At 35.9% G+C, this 18,841-nt stretch overlaps 1 protein-coding gene across 3 annotated transcripts in view; it reads left to right on the top strand.

Moving 5' to 3' along the window:
* Positions 1–18,841, top strand: part of RSPH3 (radial spoke head 3) — a 120,950-nt gene that overhangs the window by 43,121 nt on the left and 58,988 nt on the right. For 2 of the 3 annotated variants that reach the window (XM_074187950.1, XM_074187949.1), the window contains one exon: positions 1,784–1,871. In XM_074187950.1, coding sequence (XP_074044051.1) covers positions 1,784–1,871 — 88 coding nt within the window. Of the gene's footprint in view, positions 1–1,783; positions 1,872–11,268; positions 13,392–18,841 lie in introns of those variants that run through there. The other variant, XM_074187951.1, reaches the window with a different exon arrangement.

Below are 18,841 nucleotides of genomic sequence, written 5' to 3'. Positions count from 1 at the left end.
AGAGAACTACAATCGAGATCATAGGTCCTTCTGATTATTTGAAGCAGCACTGTTCTTCATCTTGTTTCATCCTTGCAGTATTTTGCTTGTTCTCAAAAACTGATGTCTTCCCGAGCTATTCATGAAACAGGTAATACAAGTATCTTCAGTTCTAGCTGACAAATAAACTTTCAAAATTCAAGGGACTTCCTCAGTCACTGAGCTAACAAGCAGTTGAATCAGTATTAAAACCTAGATTTTTCTCACTCTAAATTCAGTCCCTTTATTTGAGAGGAAGAATCTTTATCATGATCATTTCAAAATCATTTATGGTATTTAGATTAGTAGTTGGTCAGAGAAATGATCAAAGTAAATACCAAACTATAAGAAAAAGGACTAAAGTGCAAACAAGACTGGCACAATTTAGAGCAGCTTTCAGCCAATCTTTTAAAACAAGCTATTGTCTCTGAAAAATGAGACATACAAGAAAGAAGACAAGCTTTGGAGAAAGCTTAACTGATTGCAAAAATTTATCACAATAAAAAAAAGCCAAAGAATTCACAAACTATCTTTGCCAGGAAAGATAATCACTTTGCTAAAATGAGACACCCTTTTTAGGGTCCCTTGAAATTCAGTTCCTTGAAATGCATCTAATTTATATCTTAACCTAGTGCCATTGTGAAATGACCTGGTCATATCTATGCCTCAGAAAGATTATTTTGGTAGCTAGCTAAGTAAAGGATATGCATTATAAAGGAATGAGGTTATAAGAGGAGGAAGGCTCTTTGTTTATTGCAAGGCTATTTTGTTCAATAACTTGAACCTAGAAACAAATGGTGGCTTTTTGAATGGAGATAAAGTTAAGAAAGAGTCAGGCAGTGGATTTGGGAGATAGACTATACCAAAGTTGGGTTTGGGTGGAAGGAGGAAAGAGAAAGAAGAGTCAAGATAAGATGGTTCCAAAGTTAATTGAACAAATAAATTAATGTTAGTAGACCGTCTTTTGTGGATCCTTAGCATTCTTCCACTGCTAAAAGGGCTGAGGGGTATAATATATTTTTATCTGTTTCAAGAATGATCTTTACAAAAATTATTATTTGGTGGCTAATTGTCTTGGTGATGGGCCTTTGTCTGCTTAGGATTTGGAATCATGTATTTATCTATTTGTATCTTGTATCCCATTTGCAGGTAAGTTCTTTAAGAGTAAGAATTGCTTGATTTTTTTCCTTTTGTTTCTGTAATGCCTAGACCAGTGTCTTCTACTTACATGGATAAAGACATATTTGTGGATTAAATGAGAGAGAGAGAGAGAGAGAGATTGAATCCCTGGACCCTTGGGCAAAGCTTTTTCAACTTACTAAGACCTACATGATAATTTATTCTGCCTTTTAGAAAGCTCAAAGACTGTAACCTCCATTGTTCAGTAATGTATATCAGAATGGAACTTTAGTGATTTAACATATTTTTAAATATTAATGTTTATTCTGCCATTAATATGCTCTGCTGATGATAGATTATTAGATTCATTTAAAAACTAAAATACCAAACAGTAAGAATACTTTATTAATTTATTAAATATAAATCATGATTATTTTATTAATTTATTTCAAATCCTCAAATGAAGCAATTTATCACTAATGTCTGGCAAGCTCTATTTTTAAGAGGACCATTTTTCACATATGTACTATTTGGTAAGAAAAGTATTCTTTTAACATATTCATCCTAAAAAATGCTTTTACTACTTAATTCACCTTTACAAAAATAATTAATAATTAATGGTCACTTTAAATTTGACATTTTCTAGAGAAGAAGAACCTCTTCGTTATGGAAACATTATGTATGACAGAAGAGTTATACGAGGCAATACTTATGCTCTACATACATATCCACCGGTAAGTACTATTTGTATTTTGAATGATCTAACAGTATTGTAATTTGAAAAATAAGTTAGCATCTAATATATTCGTTTATTTGTTGCCATAACAAAATATTACTAGTCATTTAAGAAATAGAAACATAAAAGATAACCACTTAATTCATTTGTGACTGTTTCCTATTTCTTATACCAAAAATTTAAATGCTGTAACATTTTCTGAAACAACTTAACCAAACTTATGCCTTGTAGCATTGACATAGGTCCCCACACCAGATTAGTGAAAATTTACATTTTATTGCATATATTATGGTTACTTATCCATGTCTAAATTTACTCATTTTAGATTAAAAACCCTGAAAAAAGTAAGGAACTATGTCTGTATATCATGGAACCACATGAGTTGGAAGGGATGACAACAGTTCAGTACTTGACCTGAACTGTATTCCTTCAATGTTATATTCAGCAAGTGCTCATTTCCCCTTCCTTTGAAGACCTAATTGTTTGAAAGTTTTCACTTATATTAAACCTAAATCTGCCTTTCTAAATTTCCCTCAGTTTTTTTTAGTTCTATCCTCAGTGACCACAGTGAATAAAATTAATTATTCTTTTTATGAGCTAGCCTTACACATACTTGAAATCAACTATCATAGCAGCATGATGAATAGTTGCTGGACTTGAATTCAGAAAGAACTGGATTTGAACCCCGAGGGGACACTCCACCCAGCTGTGTGAATCTCAGCAGTTTATTAACCTCACTTGACCTCAATTTACTCATCTATAAAATGTGGGGCTGAGCCTATAAGGTCCCTACCAGCTCTATGATTCTAAGTATTCTCCTCTCCCAATTTAAACATCTTTTATTTCCTTTAACAGATCTTTAATTGGTATGGCCCTTCATATTCCTGGTCACCCTTTTCTGAATGTTCCCCTAGTTTATCAATGTCTTTCTTAACTTGTGTCACCCAGACCTAAACCCATTACTCCAAATGTGATCTGACCAGGGCAAATGATACTATGCCTCCCTTAATGCAGTTTAAGATTATATTATCATTTTCAACTGCCATATGATACTGTTTACTTATATTGAGTTTTCAGTCTATTACAGTCCTCAGATCTTTTTCCAATAAATTGCTACCTAGTCATAGTTCCCCTTTATTGTATTTGTGCTATTGACTTTTTGAAGCCTAATATAAAACTGTATTTACCCTTGTTGTTCAGTTTCAGAGCCAGGAAGACCTGGGTTTGAGTCCTGATTCCTTCATGTGATCTTGGGCAAGTCTCTTAAACTCTTAGCTTTAGGCAATTCTCTTAGGACAACTAGTTGCAGTAAAGGCACCAACCAGCATTGATAGGTGAACTTCTTCCTCAGTCAAGAGTATTCTGTGGGGGCAGCTAGGTGGCGCAGTGGATAAAGCACCGGCCTTGGAGTCAGGAGCACCTGGGTTCAAATCGTCTCAGACACTTAATCATTACCTAGCTGTGTGGCCTTGGGCAAGCCACTTAACCCCATTTGCCTTGCAAAAACCTAAAAAAAAAAAAAAAAAAAAAAGAGTATTCTGTACCAATAAAATCACAGGCCTAGTCCCTATCCTAGTCTTTTTTTGTCTTTTTTTTTAAGGTTTTTGCAAGGCAAATGGGGTTAAGTGGCTTGCCCAAGGCCACACAGCTAGGTAATGATTAAGTGTCTGAGTGTGGATTTGAACCCAGGTCCTCCTGACTCCAGGGCCGGTGCTTTATCCATTGTGCCACCTAGCTGCCCCCCCCATCCTAGTCTTAAATTTCATCTTACTAGATTTAGTTCAGAGTAGCTTTTCAGGAACTTTTTTAGATGCTTCAACATATTATACTTCTTTCTACCTTTGTATCACCTATTTGATAAGCATGAGATTTATGCCCTTATCAATGTCACTAATAAAAACAAAGTGACACAAAGCTAGATATACATCCTTGGGGGTATGTACATATCCTTCATTTCTTCAGCTGGTTCCCACATGATATAATTTTGAAGCCTTTTAATCATTCCTTATAACACCTTTATAACCAATCATCAAGTCATGTTTTCAATCACTTTCTAACATAGGAAGAATATTTTTTGTTTTCTAATCATTATTTTAAATATATATTTTACAAGTTGCAATGATCATGCTAATAATAAACTCATATAAAAATACTAAATATATTTTTCTTTTCTAGTACAATGATTGTTAAGTAAAACCACCTGTTTTTTTCTCTTATTACAACTTAGTTTTAAAAAATCACCATTGGGTAATTCTTATTTTCCAACTTTGCCCTTTTAAACTAGATTGATGTGTGACAAATAATGAAACAATCATGTGCAATGATTGTCAATAGAATACACATACATATTATCTGGATTTCTGTTTTCATCAATGTTGATATTCCCTCCAGTTCTTATCCGTGCCTTTATTACCTATATAATTCTTGTCAATGTACTTCCTTAAATTTTACATGGGATCTAACCATCTGTAGGATGTGGGGGTGGGGGAGGAATCAGATACCAAGGTGATGCCAAGATTTCAAGCACTGATATCTAGGAAACTGGTAGTACCAGCAGCAGTAATAGAAAAGTTAGAAGAAGTAAGTTTAAGGAGAAGATACCATTTGAGGTTCCTGGAGGACAACCAATGAAACAATCAAATTAAATGGAAATGCAGTTCTGAAGCTCAAGTGTAGATTGAGATTTAAAATATATAATTTTAAACCACTTGCATAGATGTGATAATTGAAGCTATTGGAGGTAATGAAATTGTGAAAGGAGAGAAAATAGGGCAAAAACTGGTAAGAATAGGAACCTTCTTTTAAAGAATGTGAGAAGGATAAAGGAGAAACTTGCTGAATTATTACTTTTAAGCAGTAGAAAAGTTTCAAAATTGAGATAAAGCTTAGTTTCTGCTCTCGTGGAGCTTCAACTCTATAGTAGTGGAATAAAGACATAGGCACATTAAAATAGCATATATATAACACGTAGAGATTTAAAACAAAGTAAAATTTTAGGGTGGAAGTAGAATTAAAAAAAACTTCATTTTATTTAGTAGCATTGTTTTAGAGTACTTTCTTAACAAAAACCGTTTGGAAGTATTCTCCCCATTTTATAGATGAAGAAGCTGACTCTCAGAGAGGTTTTATTTAGTGCTTTTATTTATTTTTATTAAGTGTTTTATTATGTATTATTCTAGGTAGACAAAGGCAGAAACTGTCCCTGCCTGCAAGGAAGCTCATCTAATAATAGGAGGGTCAGCAGGTAAATAATTAAGTAAATATAAGAAATAGACTGGATGAAAGGTGATGTCAGAGATGAAAATATTAGCTGCTGAAGAGCAGGGAAAGGCTGCCTGAAGAAGGCAGGATTTGATCTGAGGCTTGTCAGAAGCTATAGAAACTGAGGTAGAGGTGAAGAGAAAAATACTCCAGACATGAGGTACCAAGACAAGAGATGAAATAGTCTGTATAAGTAGCAAAGAGGTCAGTGTTACTGAATTATATTAAGAGTATGTATGCATTGTGGGGGTGGCTAGGTGGCACAGTGGATAGAGTACCGGCCCTGGAGTCAAGAGTACCTGAATTCAAATTCAGCCTCAGATATTTAATAATTACCTAGCTGTGTGGCTTTGGGCAAGCCACTTAACCCCATTTGCCTTGCAATAACCTAAAAAAAAAAAAAAAAAAGAGTGTGTGCATTGCAAGAGGCAAGGGGAGGTGGTAAAAGTATGAAGAAACAAAGGTTTGGAAGGGGCCAGGAGATAGAACTTGATTTACAATGTCATTATCCATTCAAGCACTGGAGGCGATAAAGATCCTTCAAAGTTCATCAGGCAGAGGGTCTGAAATGTTCATACCTGGAAGATCAATTAGAAAACTGTTGTTTTGGGGTGGCTAGGTGGTGTAGCGGATAAAGCACCGGGCCCCTGGAGTCAGGAGTACCTGGGTTCAAATCAGGTCTCAGACACTTAATAATTACCTAGCTGTGTGGCCTTGGGCAAGCCACTTAACCCCATTTGCCTAAAACCTACAACTGTTGTTTTAATGAAAGAGATGGCTTTTAAGCTTTTCTGATAAAAAGGCCTGATCTGAGGGAGAAATTAGAAATAAAGACACAAATTCTGCCCCGGCCCAAAAAGAAAGGAGATGTGTGATGATATAATACTAACTTTCTAATGGTAAAGAAGAAACAAGTGTACCTTCAGAACTTGGATATCTTCAAAAGGACAGTGAGGGAGATTAAAAAAAGAGGATCTGACAGTATATTAGTTCTATTCTGAGAGTTTAAGAGGGGAAAGAAAAGGGAGGGTAAAAAGAGGAAGTTAGCCAATATAGAAAGGAAGATAAAAAGGTTCTCATTAAATATATGAACATCTCATTTTGGGAGAATGAGAAAAGAATATATAAACTTGGAGGAAGAAGACATCAGAGGGATTGAAAATACATATATACCTAAACAAGCATGTATAGGAATACATAACTCAATAGGAAAACAAGTGTTTTAGAGGGATAATATCAAGGAGAGAAGAATCACAAGCAAAACATTTATCCTTAAGGGAAAAAAGAAAAGCAAAAAATTAGGATCTCAGGAGGTTAGATTGCTTTAGTTCACCTTTTAGACAATTGGAAAATGACTAAATAAATTGTGATATTTGGATGTAGTGAAAATTTATCACACCGTAAAAAATGATGCAAGAGACAGTTTCACAATCCTTGATAGTTTGAATTGATGTAAAGTGAAGTGAGCAAAATCAAGATGAGTTTATGCAAAGACAACAATACTGTAAAGAAAAATGACTTTGAAAGTCTTAAGACTGATCAAGCATTTCTTCCTAGAACCTATATTTATGTGTTGGTGGAAGAGTAAGGGGGATAAAGAACAAAAACAGACTTTTTGGACATGGTTTGCCAAGGTAACTGGGTAGAGCAGTTCATAAGAGCACTGAACTCAAGAGTCATAGACCTGAATGCCAATTTTGCCTCAGACACCTCAACTGGGTGACCTAGGCAAGACACTTAAACTCTATGTGCCTCATTTTCTTCATCTGCATCATGGGGATAATAATACTACCTACCTCACAGTATAGTGAGGATAAAATAAGATAATATATGCCAAGTGCTTTTCAAATCTTACTGTATAAATGCTAGATATCATTTTGTTTAAATTTGTTTATCCAAGGGTGTTTTTTCTTTCTTTCCTTTGACTAATTGGGGATGCAGAGAAGGGGAGAAACAAAGAATTAGTGATATCCCAAAACAGGTACATTGAAACATTTTTCAAAACACAGAAGAGAAAAGGAAGTTTAAAAAGGAGCCCAGATAAGCTATACAGTATTGAAAGTAACATGAAGACTTTATTATATAATTTTGGTGGAAAATGAGGTTTGAAATTCATGGTTTTATTTAGAATCCTCTTTTTGCCTTCTGCTCCATACAGAAAATGCTTTTTTGGTTTTTAAGTTCATAATGAAAGGTATAAATTATAAAATAAATAAAATTTAGCCATCTGCTACCAAAACACTTTTGTGGTGATTCAAGTGGATAGGGCATGCTAAGGACTTGAACTAGTAGCCATTTGAATGCAAAGAAGAGAATTTAGAGAACAGACAAGATTTGTCAATGGATTGTATTTGTGAGGTGATAGTTGAGGAATTGAAGGTGACACTGATTGACTGGAAGAATGGTGATGTTGTAAGCAGTGGTCCATTCAGCAATAATCAAAAGTTGATTAGAGGCCAAGGGTTTGGGTGGAGGAATTATGAGTTGTTTTGGACATAGTGAGTTTGAAATATCTATAGGATATCTAGTTCAAAAGGTTTAGCGTAAGGCAGTTCATGATTTAAAAATTGGAAGAGAAACCAGGAATGATCATATAAATCTAGGTATCATTTACATAGAGATAATAATTGAGCTCATTGTAAAAAATAAGATTATCAAACCAAAGAGTATGAGAAGAAAAGAGGGTCCAGGATAGACTCTTTTTTTTTTTTGCAAGGCAGTGGGGTTAAGTAGCTTGACCAAGGCCACACAGCGAGGTAATTTTTAAGTGTCTGAGGCAAGATTTGAACTCAGGTCCTCCTGACTCCAGGGCTGGTGCTCTATTCACTGTGCCACCTAACCGCCCCCCCAGGATAGACTCTTGGGGGAAACTCACAGTGGTCATGATATGAATAAAGAGCCCGCATATGATACTGAGGAATATTTGGACAGGTAGAAGCACCAAGAGAGAGCAGTTTGTCAGAAATCTAGAGAGGAGAGCATATCCTAGTATAAAGCCCTAGAAAGTGGGAGTTAAACTAGAAGGTTTCTGAGATTCCTTTCAGCTGTAAATATTTATTAATTAAATGTGTATTGATTAAAGAAGAAAATTGTATATTCAGCAAAAAGAAAGAACTAGTCATCTCTTCAGAAAAATCACAGGTAAGCAGAGATTCAGTGTATAAATTGATCAAACAGAAGGAAGTGCTTTCAGATAACACAACGAAAAATGTGGGTAGGCTTTGAGAAGTCCATGAATTGTATATTTTTGTTTGATTTTCTTTTTTTTTCTTTTTTTGTTTGATTTGCTTAAGAAAAAAATCTCACTTTGAGAGACTTCAAGAAAGAAAAGAAAACATCAAAGGCTAAAGAATCTAAGAAGCAAAAAACAGAAGAAAATAATATTTCATGAGGGAAATCTTCCTCCATTATTAAATCTATTTGATTGATTGGATCATATAAAGGAATTATTTTCAAATGGAGACAAAAAAGGGAGAGCCAGGAGAAGACTAATCAGGATTCCATTATAGAGGTGGTCAAGAGGCTAATGTTTTTGGAGTATTAGGGGTTGCAAGAATAGAATTTTAGCAGGAGAGCATCAGGATTATAAATTAGGTACTGCCAAAAGAAAGTACTGACAAATCTGGTACTGAATTAGCTCTGCTGAGTGCAGAGGCAGCAAGAAAATGACTCTCAAAGGAGAAGAGGTCACTGAATTATTTCTGATGAGGGATAGTCTAGAACTTGTAAAGGGAGCAACATGTTTTCCAACTCTTTCCCATTCCCCCCCCAATTTATGAGAGAAAGTGTAGCCAATACTGGGAAGGATGTTGGAGACTACTATCTGCAAGAACTGAAGGTTAAGAGATAGAAGGAGCAGAGAGGAAGGAAGACGTTTAAGTAGAAAGGAAGTTAATTTTGGATTGCTCAGTAAGTTCTTAATTCGAGTTCAAAAGTAAGTTTCAGAATTCAAATCTAGTCTTTCCTGACTCTTAAATCCACTGTTCTTTCAACTATCTGACATTACTAAAAGAAGGATAGTTAGTGGTATTCAATTTTGCCTTGAGGAAAAATTGTCAGACTAATGTTATTGACAGAATAGTATAATAACTTTATAATGATAAAATTAAGAATTTCAAAGAAAAATAGCAAGTCACAAAATAGGAAATTTCAAATAGATCAATTTCAAAAAAGAAATTAGATAAACCAGTATAAGAATTGTCAAGTAAAAATTAAAAAAGATTAAATTAATAAACAAATCCTTCTAGCTGTTTACAAGGACTTTCTTCAACTACATAAGCCCTATTCTACTTTATTCTTTCTCTGATGAAAATGAAACTGAAGTCTAAAAGAGAGATGGTTTTAGAAGAAAAATACAGGCCATAGAGTATTTTTTTACATACAGACAGTTTAAATTCACAGTGGATAGAACACCAGCCCTGGAGTCAGGACACCTGAGTTCAAATCTGGTTTCAGATACTTAATAATTACCCAGCTGTTTGACCTTGGGCAAGTTGCTTAATCCCATTGCCTTGCAAAAACCAAAAAAAAAAAATTGTTTAAATGATGTTCAAGTAACAATGAAAAACAAGTCAAACATGCAACATAACATTAATGGCTATGGAAGCAAATTTCAAGTAAAATTGCAAAAAGAATAGGTTCCTTCTTTTAAAATCATTTATTATGATCAAGGAAGGACAAATGACCAGGAATTTAAAAATTATTTGAAATTAAGCATATATATAATTCATATCCCTCAAAATCATGAGGCTATAAGCAAAAAGGGACAGGAGGAAGAATGTGGCTAATGTGTTCCAGGCTTGTGTTAAATAAATGCTTTTCACGTGTTTTTTCATTTGAGGAGACCTTTAAAGCAGGCATCCTTTCTTTATGGTTTTTTTTTAAATTTAGGGCAATGGGGTTAAGTGACTTACCCAAGGTCTCACAGCTAGGTAATTAGTAAGTGACTGAGGTCAGATTTGAACTTAGGTCCTCCTGACTCCAGGGTTGGTGCTGTATCCACTGCACCACATTGTTGCCCCTCCATTTAAGTTTTAAAACACATTGTAAAGTGAACAAAGGCAGCATGGCATAGTAAATAAAGAGTGGTCCTCAGAGTCAAGATGACTAGATTCAAAATCTATCAAACATAATGACTCTCTGGGCAAGTCATCTAACCTCAAGTCATCTAACCTCTTGGTGCCCTTTTCTGTTTTCTAGGAGTTTCCTACTACCAGTGAAAGTATGGTGGGATCCTAAAATAAAAACAAAAAGCACAAGACTGGGAAGATTTTTTTCTTTAGCACAAAAAAGTGAAGAGCAACTGTAGTAAAAACAATGGAGACATTCTTATTTAAAATGTATAAGCAGTGTGTCACCACCACCACCTGTCACTGCTACAGTTTGAGAGTCTTAAAAATGTTTGCAAGTGATTATTGCTTTTAATTTAATTTTCATGCTTTATTTCTATATCTGAGAAGCTGTTAAATATTTTTCTGTACAGAAGACCAGGATTATATACTTAGGAAGGCCAAAGAGATTCAGTTTTAAAAATTGAGGTAATTTTAAAAAACTAAGAAATATACACAAAAATGCTTTTTCAAATAAATCATTAAGAGAAATTGGGAAATATTGATAAAAATATAAATACTATTTGTAATCATTGCATTGTAGTACATTAATCTATAAAGACATAAATACCTGTTTGTCAGCAACTCTAAAGTGATTTTGATGGAAAAATCAGGTTTATATTACTTATGCATTTAAACTTACATATAGATAGATATATATAAACTTAAAATATATAAATAAATAAAGATGCAGAAAAGCAGACACTTTGGTATTGTTTTAAATTTAGTATACATTTGAAAAAACAGGCTAGAAGTTGACAATTTTATATCTGTAGTTTGTTTCTGTTCTTTGTGTTTTGAAACTTTTTTTACGTTTATTAAGTTCAAAATACTTAAGAGAGTAGAGAGCTCTTTATCTCTTAAAGCAGCCCAATCAGTTTTGGATATCTCCAATTTTTATTTACATCCAGCTTGAATCTGCATCTAACTTCTATCCATTGCTCCTCATTCTGCTGAACAAAACAAATCTAATACATCTTCTGCAAAATGGCCCTTCAAATACTTAAATGCAGCTATTATGTTCCTCTCAAGTTCTCTCTTCCACAGAATAAATATCCCTCTATCTTTGACTAAATTCTCAGCATGTTCACAAGGCACTTCATTATCCTGGTCAACTACTATGATTGTTCTCCAACATATAGCCTTCTTAAAATGTGGCACTAAGAAATGAACACAGTACTCCAGATGTTGTTTTGTCCAGGGAAGAGCACAGCAGTACTGTTGTTGTAACAGTAAGACAATAGAAAGTAAAGAAGAGGAGGGAACTTCCAGATTACATGATCACCTAAATGGAGGTTTAGACCTTTTTCCTCTTAATCCTCACAACCTCTTATACTTTCCAAAACAGAAATTGTGTAGCAAAGATAAAGTGATTTCAACTGATTCTATTGTCTAAGATAAGAATCAAAAGAAGGTTAAAAAAATAACTATGAACAATTGTCTACTTTGAATTCAATTAGCATCCCCACCCCTACCACTCACCATGCAGTGAGGTTGCAGTAGCCAACTGGATCCATGGACTTGTAACAAAAACACAATCTATTCTTACCTTCTTACCTGTGCCATGGAGATCCAAGAGCCAAAATGCAGAAATTTGCTGAGGCCCCAGCAACCAGCATCCTGATAGCACTCTGTATTGATAAAGATCGCTACAGGAAGGCAAGAGGAACAGGACCAGACAGTATCTATGCTTGAAATAGAGCTCAACCCCACACCTGAATCCCTTCCTTACTCTTCCCAGAACTTCAGAGATCCAAACTACAAAGGACAGAAATCAACCCCACATCATGGCAATACCCTTAATTGCCTGGGCAGGTAACTGAGAAACAGAGGGAACAGGCCGGATAGGACTATGTGACACTCCACTAAGCCTAAGGAAAAGAGCCAGTTCTGTCCCTCTAAAAGTAACTTTGGGGCAGAGATCCAGGTTAATGTACTTTGAATTGCCCAACATGGGAGAAGACTGAGACTCTTTGAGATCCAGCTGTCAAGGAAATCACCATAGGAGGGGAAGGAGTCAAAAAGTGAAGTGTATGGAAAGTTGGGGAGGGAAAACACAGAAATTACCAAGAATTTCAGAAAGGTGAAAAATCAAAAGACCTCAAGCATAAACAGACAAATCCACAAAGAAATTCTTAGTAGCAGAAGGAAATATGGACTCCAGATTTAGTAAATGTGTTTAGGCCTCTTTAAATACTGCAAAGCAAAAATCACTCAACACTTGAAAACACAGAAGATAAAATGTGAGAACATGGAATGACAATACACTGTTTCTAAGTGTTTTGAAAAGAGATATGAAAATGAAAGTATGATTTATCACTTGTATAGCAAAAGTAATGAGAAAAATGGAAAAGCCAGAATCTCTGATGGCAAGTCTTACTAAAGACATAAAAGAGAGGAACAACTGATCGGGAATGCAGATAACACAAAAGTAAATGAAAACTGAAGAAAAACAAAAAGCAGTAACATTAAAGAAAACGTCCTCAAGGGATCATATAGAACTGGAAGACAAGATAGGCTAAAAAAAAAGTAAATGTCTTCTAGAACAGTTAAGACGAGTCAAAAAAAACCTCAAATATAATGCAAGAGAACTCCCTAAAACTTCAGAACACAGAAAAAAAGCAGTACTATTTGAAATAATGAAAGATCCTCTTCAGAAAAAAACCTAAGACTCTGAACTCCAAGACACATACTTAAATTTAATAATCCAATTTAGAAATAAAAAATTCTTCAAGTAACATAGAGAAAGGTCAGCAAATCTAGAGGACAGGAAATCAGAAAATAGGAAAACTATTTTATATCCACCAGTATTCCAAAGAGCAATGGATGAAGCCCAGAGTGACTTGCCCCTGCAAATCTGAATTTAACCATAAATGAAAAAAAAGATGAGCATTTAATAATAAAGAGGCGAAACATTTTTAAAAAGAAAACAAGACTTGAAGAGTTTACTTGCTTCTCAAAAAATTTCAGCTAATTAAAATGTAGGTGGATTAATGAATACAGCAATCAGTGACAACAGCAACAGAACAACTGCAGAGACCACTAAGGGACTTCTTTCTAAATGTATATAAGGAGATGGGATAAAAGCAAAAGTCGGGAGAAGTGTGAGCCTGGATGTTATGGACAGAATCAAGATACCCTGCCTTCAGGTGAATTAATGTCTTTTTGTGGGATACATTATAAAATGGGTGTATAGAAGGGGGAGGAGAAGAAAAAGAGGACTATGTGAAATGCTTAGGTTAAATTAAAGGTTAACAATCAGGGGAAGGAGACAAGACCCTACAATGAAATAGGAGAAAGAAGGATTGAAAAGGAGAGGTGAGAGAATTTTATTTTGGTAATGGGAGGGATTCCATTGATGAATGCTCTTAAAAGTGAAAAGAGATGTTTTGTAAATGGAGATGGGGAAGCCATATGTTAAGTGTTGTCTGTGGGGATTTGGTGCTGACAGACTACTCAACTGACTTCTGGAAAGAAGGGAGTTGGACTCTTTGAGGCAGCTGGCACCTGGGGTTTAGGAAGGAATGGATCTAGGGAGATGAATGGAAAAGAAAGTGGGGGTCAGCATGGGGGTGGCTGGTCAGCAGTAAGTTGTATTGTCAAGGTCATGAGGGGGGAAGGGGACTGTCATAGAACAGTCTTTTAACTGTTGGCTACAGGAACTGGTATTTTTCCAGAACTGAGAGACAATGACAAGGGGCAATAACATGGGCTATCTCTACAAGACAGTGGCAGAAACTACATAAAGAAAAGAACCCAGAATGCATTAACATGGAAGTTTTGACTCTAGGAAGAATGCAGAGAATAGAGATGTACAAGATAAGTATATGGGTCATGAAATAGAGACGAATCTGGAATAGAAAGAGAGAGGGTAGATAATAAAAAGTGATTCTTTTTGGACTGGAACATAAAAATGAAGTCAACAAACGGGAGGGAAGATCAAGGGTGAGGAAAAGAGCCTATGGGAATAGGGCCATTGTTAAAAAAAAGATTATAGCAACTAAAGAGACATAATTCTGTAATTATAAATGATGTAAGTTTATAATTGTAAGGAGTGAGTCTAAATAAGTGAGTCTTAGAACAAATCATAGAATCAATAATTATGTGAAAGAATGATAATGATGAAGCAACATATCAGAGTTTCTGGGATGCAGTTAAAGCAAATCTTAAGAAAAATATTACAAACATTAATGAAAGAGAAAAAGCATGCATTTTAACACATTAGAAAACCAACAAATAAATCTGAAGGAAACACAACAGATATTAGTACTTAGCAGAGAATTGAATAAGTTGGAAATGAAAACAAACATAGAAAATAATTAATGAAATTAAAAGATGATTCTTCAAAAACTAAGAAAAATTGTTATCTTTAGCTAATCTAATTAAAAAGAAATGAATCAAATCAATAAAATAGCAAATGAGCAAGGTGAAATCACAAAACATTTTTCATGTGATTGTTAATATTGTACAGTGCTTTTGATAACTATTTGTACATTTCATTTGACCACTTGTTCCTTGGGAAATGGTCATTGATCTTTCACAATATGTGTGTGTGTGTGTGTGTGTGTGTGTGTGTGTGTGTGTGTGTGTATTTCTAATCATTGTCTGTAATCTCTGATGCCAAGCCTTTCCCATGAGATTGAATATAAGAATTTTCAGTTATCTTCTAGTTTGGGTTTTTTTAGTAGTATACCTTTAAATGTTTAATCCGATATTCACTTTAGTTATTCATCATTTTGGCAAATTGTGTAAGATTGGTCAGAACTTTATTTTTGCCAGAGTAGGTTCCTGAAAAATGCTCCAAATCTCTAATAAGAAAAGAAATACAAATAAAACAACTGAGGTATCAGCTCACAGTAAATTGGTAAAGATGATAAAGGACAAGAATAGTCAGCATTGGATGGATTACCAAAAGATAAACACATTAATGCATTGTTGATGGAACTGTAAGTTGATATATTTTTGGAAAGCAGTTTGGGAAATAAAGTAGTTAAAATGTCTATACTCTGACTCAGATTCTACTTACTAGGCTTATAACACAAGGATATTTTTTTTTATCCAAAATAAAGTCCCTATATGTACCAAAATATAGCAACATTTTTTTTTGAATTGGAAATAAGGTAGATAGCCATTGATTGGGGAACAACTGACAAATTTGTGGTATATGAACATATTGTTATATTAATATGATATAAGACTTGATGAATTTGAAGAAAACAAAATATGGAGGATATGACTTAATCTTAATTATGTGAAATAAGAAGAACCAGAAAAATGATAAATTTAATGATTAAATGGAAAGAATAAGGAAATAGAATGCTTATGACCAAGCCTAAATTCAAAGGTGTAATGGGAAAATCTGCCTCCCTTTTTTGCAGATGCTGTAGATATGAAACAGTGAATGTAATACTGTCACATTTGGTTAATTTTTTCATTAGTTTTTCTGAAACATTTTCCCCCTCTCCTTTTCTTTGCTATAAGGACTAGCTTTGCAGATACACTTAGATAGATTTTAGATAGAGATAAAAATGTAATAGAGAAAACAAGATAAAAAATATATAAAAATCCCCTTAAGCACTTGCACTACATCTTCTTTTTTAATATTTAATATTTATTTATTCTCATTTTGTACAAATAATGGTTTCTATACATTAATAAAATATTCTTTTTTAAGAGTAAACAAAATACCTGTCCCCCAAAAAATAAAGTAAATAAATAAAGTAAAGTGATAAAGTAAAGGGGAGAGAAAAAATTAAAATAAAAAAAATAAAGTAAATAAAGTGATAAAGTAAAGGGGAGAGAAAAAATTAAAATTAAAAAAAATAATAGAAATAATTGTAGATATGGCCAGGTGGCACAATGGATGGGGCACCAGCCCTGGAGCCACGAGCACCTGAGCCCATATCTGGCCCCATACACCCAACAATCACCCAGCTGTGTGACATGCAAGCCACCCCAACCCCACTGCCCTGCAAAAACCAAAAAAAAAAAAAAAGAAAAAAAGACATAAAATAAAACAGTAATAATAGTAGGGGTGGCTGGGTGGCAGACAGAGTATTGGCCCTTAAGCCAGGAGCACCTGGGTCCAAATCTGGCCTCAGACACCCAATGGTCACCCTGCTATGTGGCCCCAGGCAGGCCACCCATCCCCATTTGCCCTGTACCCCCCCCAAATAATAATAATAAAAAATATGCTTCAGTCTTTGTTCCAACACCAACAACTCTGTCGTGGGTGGATTACATTCTTTATGATAAGTCCATCACAAAAGTTACTTCCATATTTTTCCACCGTTGCCATTGCTGATCACAACTCCCTCCTTTCATACTTCTCCACTACCATGTACTATATTTTCTCTCTCCTTTCACTCTGACTCTGCTGTAGGGTCGCTGAGTGGCACAGCAGACAGATCCCTGGTCCTGGGGCCAAGAGGCCCTGAGCCCCCATACCACCCCTTAGGCCCAGAATCCACCTGGCCCTCTGGTCCTGGGCAGGCCTTCCAATCCCAGCCCCTTGCAAGAAGTAAAAAAGAAAATGTGTTATATCTGACCACTCTCCCCCTATGGTCCATCCTCTCCTCCTTCATTCACATCCTCACCCCTTCCCCCTGCTCCCCCACTCCTTCTTACTCCAGATGTCTATACCCCATTGAGTATATATACTGTTTCCTCTCCTAGCCACCTCTGATGAGAGCAAAACTTCCCTCATTCCCCCTTGTCTTCCCCCCTTCCATCTCATTGCAATAGCTCATTGTAATAAAGAAAAAATCTTATTATATGAAATATCTTGGCCTATTCCCTCTCTCCTTTTTCTCCCATTACATTTCCCTTTTTTTTAATTGACTCCATTTTCCACCATATTTTATCTTCAAATTCAGCTTTCTCCTGTGCTTCATCTATAAAAGCTCCCTCTACCTGCTCTATTAACTGAGAAGATTCATATGAGTATTATCAGTGTCATTTTTCTATGCAGGAATACATGCAATTCATTCATCATTAAGTCCCTCATATTTTCCCCTTCTCCTCCAATCTCTGTGTTTCATCTGAGTCCTGTATTTGAAGATCAAACCTTCTGTTCAGCTCTGGCCATTCCAACAGGAACATTTGAAATTTCCCTGGTCCATTGAAAGTCCATCTTTTTCCCTGGAAGAGGACATTCAGCCTTGCTGGGTAGTTGATTCTCAGTTGCATTCTAAGCCCTTCAAGCTTTTAATGTAGTTGCTGCTAAGTCCTGTGTGATCCTGACTGCAGCTCCACGATATTTGAACTGTGTCCTTCTGGCTGCTTGTAATATTTCCTCTTTGACTTGGGAGTTCTGTCACTTGGCTATAATATTCCTAGGGGTTGGTTTTTTGGGATCTCTTTCTTGGGGCATCTGTGCATTCTCTCCATTTCTATTTTGCCCTCTGCTTCTAGGATATCAGGGCAATTTTCCTGTAGTAATTCTTTGAAAATGATGTCAAGTCTCTTTTCCTGATCATGACTTTCAGGTATTCCAATAATTTTTAAATTATGTTTCCTAAATCTGTTTTCCATATCAGTTGTTTTTTCAATGAGATGTTTCACATTTTCTTCTAATTTTTCATTTGGGGGAGGGTGAAGTAATGAGGCCTGATTTCTTGTAAATTCATCAGTCTCCCTGAGTTCTATTCTTTGTCTGAAGGATTTGTTTTCCTCAGAGAGTTTTCTTAATCTCTTTTTCCATCTGGCCAATTCTGCTTTTTTTAAAGCATTCTTCTCCTCAGTAACTTTTTGAACTGTTTTATCCATTTGACCTAAGCTGGTTTTTAGCATGCTATTTTCTTCAGCATTTTTTTTGGATTTCCTTGACTAAGCTGCTGACTTCATTTTCATGTTTTTCCTGCATCTCTCTCCTTTCTTTTCCCAGTTTTTCTTCTAACTCCCTCATTTGATTTTCAAAGTCTTTTGAGCTCTGTCACAGCCTGATCCCAATTTCTGTTTTTCTTGGAGTCTTTAGATGCAGGAGCTTGTGTTTCCTCATCTTCAGACTGAGTTTATTGATCCTTCTTGGGATCATAGATAATGTCTTGCTCATTTTCTCATCCTGAGCCTGAGTTTTGGGGTGCTTCCTGAGCTTTCGGGACATTCCCACAAGGGTCTCAGTGTGTGAGGCTCTGTTCTGCCCCCCCAGTCTGTGAATGACCATAAGCGCCCCCCTCTGCCATGGGGCCGAGGTGGGGGGGGCCTTGCTGTTCTATGGGGGGACCTAGACTGGGATCAGGATCTGAATGTGGTCAGAGCCCCAGAGTCCTGTTCCAGGGGCAGAGGACAGAGCTCTGCAGTCTCTCTCTCTCTTCACTCCCCTCCCTCAGCTCAATGGGCTCATGCCCTGGGGGCTCCTGCTTACAGTTCTGCCTGCTTCTGTTTCCTTGATCTGGAATGCAGTGGCCCTGCTGCTAGCTGTGTACCCTGAGGGCTGGGCTCCACATGCTCACTCTGGCAGAGGTCCCCCTCTGTTCCCCCACTTTGTGCCCTGTGCTCCCCGGGGTGCAACTTAGGAGACTCCCCCGCTGCTGTGAGCCCCAGCTCCCAGCGCCCTAGGGCTGCCTCCGGGAGGCTGAAGTTCTTTGGCTCTGGCAGG

Source organism: Macrotis lagotis, chromosome 5, assembly GCF_037893015.1.
Source record: "Macrotis lagotis isolate mMagLag1 chromosome 5, bilby.v1.9.chrom.fasta, whole genome shotgun sequence".
NCBI lineage: Eukaryota > Metazoa > Chordata > Mammalia > Peramelemorphia > Peramelidae > Macrotis > Macrotis lagotis.
This window is presented reverse-complemented; position numbering and strand designations above follow the sequence as displayed.